We start from the raw sequence: 2,500 nt of genomic DNA, 5'->3' as shown, positions 1-2,500 counted from the left end.
TGTGTCCTTAGTATAAAGAAAAGAGATCATTTCTAATTTATTTATATTATATCAGGTAGCCAGAGAATCCAACTGGATACTGGATCCTCCAATAGACAGACAGACAGACAGACAGACAGAGACAGAGCGTATACACACACACAGACAGACAGACAGACAGACAGACAGTGAGGCAGGCAGACAGACAGACAGTATACACAGACAGACAGACAGACAGACAGACAGACAGAGAGTATACAGACAGACAGACAGACAGACAGACAGACAGACAGACAGACAGACAGACAGACCTGGGTTGTTCTCCAGCGGGGAGGGCGTGGCGCTGAGGCTCTCCAGATGCTGCTGCAGAGACTCCAGCTCCTGACCCAGACCCGGTCTGTCTGACGTGAACAGACGGTTCTGCTCCACGACCTCACTGATACGCTCCAACAGCTGAGTCACACTGAAGGAGGGAGAGCGAGTGGGGGGGCGGGGGGGGGGGTGGTCAGGGGGGAATAGAGTGATGGAAGGTGAGTACAGGAGCGAAAGAAAAAAGAGGGCAAGAGAGGGAGGGTGGGGAGTGCGGGGGGGGGGGGACAAAGAGAGAAAGAGCATGTATGTTTTGATAGATGTGCAGGGAGGTTTAAAGACACGCCACACACATCAGGAGGGTAAGGGTTCATTGATCGTATGCATTCAATTACAGATAATGATCACCGGCCTCTCCTTCACCTAAGTATTATGGACATTAAGACCGCTTGGCCATTGGAGGCACTGAACCGTTTGTGCGTGTGCGCGTCTACGTTTGCGTGCGTCTTGACTCACGTGGAATTCTTATACTGCAGGAAGCCAAACTCGTCCCTCTGGCCGTCGGGGCACAGAGACTGCATGATGGGGATGATGCCCGCCGAGGTGAGGGGGGCGGAGCTGTAGAAGGCTGAACAGGAGGAGGGGGACAAGGGGTTGGGGGGGGGGGGGGGGGCAGAGAACCAGAGACAGAAAAGGCATAGAGATGCAGATAGTATTGATAATGAAAGGTTGATGGTCAGCGGGACACAGCAACATGGCGGAAGATAGAGATGTTGAGGATCGCTCAGGAGGAAGGATGGCGAAGGTTCGACCGTTAGAAAGATCAAAGAGCAAAACACGCGAGGAGGGACGAGGGACGCGTGAGAGAGAGAGGGAGGGAAAGGAGGAGAGAGACAGCGGGTTAGAAAGAGGGGGATAGACGCCGAGCGGAAGCCCCCCACAGACGACGCACAAGCTCGTGGACAGAGAGGGTCCCAGATGTAATCACGGCTGGCTAAACACGCCTTTCACCACAGAACCTTACAAAAAGACTCCGCGTTCTTTCACGTCCATAATTGGAGGTTCTCGCTAAGGCCCGCACTAAAGTGTACAATTGCCCTTGTTTCCATGGCTACCGTGGTGGGTTTTTCACACTCTTCTTCTCTGAGGAGTGAATTCGTCCACCCACAGGGGGAAGAGCCGGGGAAAACTCGCTCTCTGTGACGCGCTGGCAGCTGGCCCGGCTCTGCTGCCGGTCAGAATGCCCCCTCGTCAACAAGTGCCCTTAATAGTTTCAGCCGAACAAACGAGTCTCTTTAAGATTCATCAAACCCAACCACGGAGGGACTGGACTCTGAGGACGCAAGCACAGAGCCGGGAACTAAGACGGCAGAGATCTCAGTCTGCTAAGCTTTAAAGTTCACTTCGCCAGGGAAACCATCCTCCGCATTGACTGTCTGTCTAATACAATAGCACTGATAATCAAGTGCTTTCCTACTCTTTTTTGGATTGTCCTTAAACTACGTTTTTAAAAGGCTGGGATTTATTGACAAACCAATGTCTCCATTCCATACATTAATGACCCCCTTGTATTGTAATTACTGTAAGAAAACCTCTCCATTTCTCCAAAATTGCTGACATTAGTCTAGTGCTAACTGCGCTGAATAGGCTATAAAATCTAAACATAATCCCCCTCTGGAGGCGAACCAAAACAGAGAAGCTCTTATGTGAGCTCAAATAATAATGAAACGAGGCCATAATAAAAGACTGTTTCATCTGCAGAACCTGTGGGTGCACTGATGGGGCACTAATACTGTAACCTATCTGTCAGATCCTAGGGACCAGCTCTCGGTCCTGTCCCGTTCTAAGCCTGTCGAACATCTGTCCCCTCTCTGCCCACAGAGCTGAGCAGAACAGGTCATCCGATCATCAGCGTACAGATTGATGGGTAAGTGGATCAGTGAACCAGTAGGAAAGAGGATCAGAGAGCCTATCGGTTTAGAGCTTGTGGTCAGATGTTTAGGATAGCATGTCTGGTACAGTATATTACAATTTCCGTAGTTATGTGTGTTTCCACATGGGCAGTGTGCAGGGCTTTGTTTGGGGTTGTATGAGAACATACAGATTAGTTTTGCTCTCTGTACGAGTGAGTGTGTTAATCCCTGGATAGTGTGTCGGCCTTCCAGCGCTAACCTGGGCACAAAGCTCTATAGCATTAGACAGAGGTGTGAAT

At 50.4% G+C, this 2,500-nt stretch overlaps 1 protein-coding gene across 1 annotated transcript in view; it reads right to left on the bottom strand.

Annotated features, from left to right (window-relative positions):
- Positions 1-2,500, bottom strand: part of abca2 (ATP-binding cassette, sub-family A (ABC1), member 2) — a gene marked incomplete at both ends in the record, with an annotated part of 40,474 nt that overhangs the window by 20,558 nt on the left and 17,416 nt on the right. Inside the window, 2 exon segments of the mRNA XM_084457705.1 lie at positions 280-442; positions 805-916. Of these exon segments, the coding sequence (XP_084313831.1) occupies positions 280-442; positions 805-916 (275 nt within the window).

Source organism: Borostomias antarcticus, assembly GCF_949987555.1.
Source record: "Borostomias antarcticus genome assembly, chromosome: 23".
Classification (NCBI taxonomy): Eukaryota; Metazoa; Chordata; class Actinopteri; order Stomiiformes; family Stomiidae; genus Borostomias; species Borostomias antarcticus.
The sequence above is the reverse complement of the archived record's forward strand: the minus strand, read 5'-3'. Positions and strand labels throughout refer to the sequence as shown.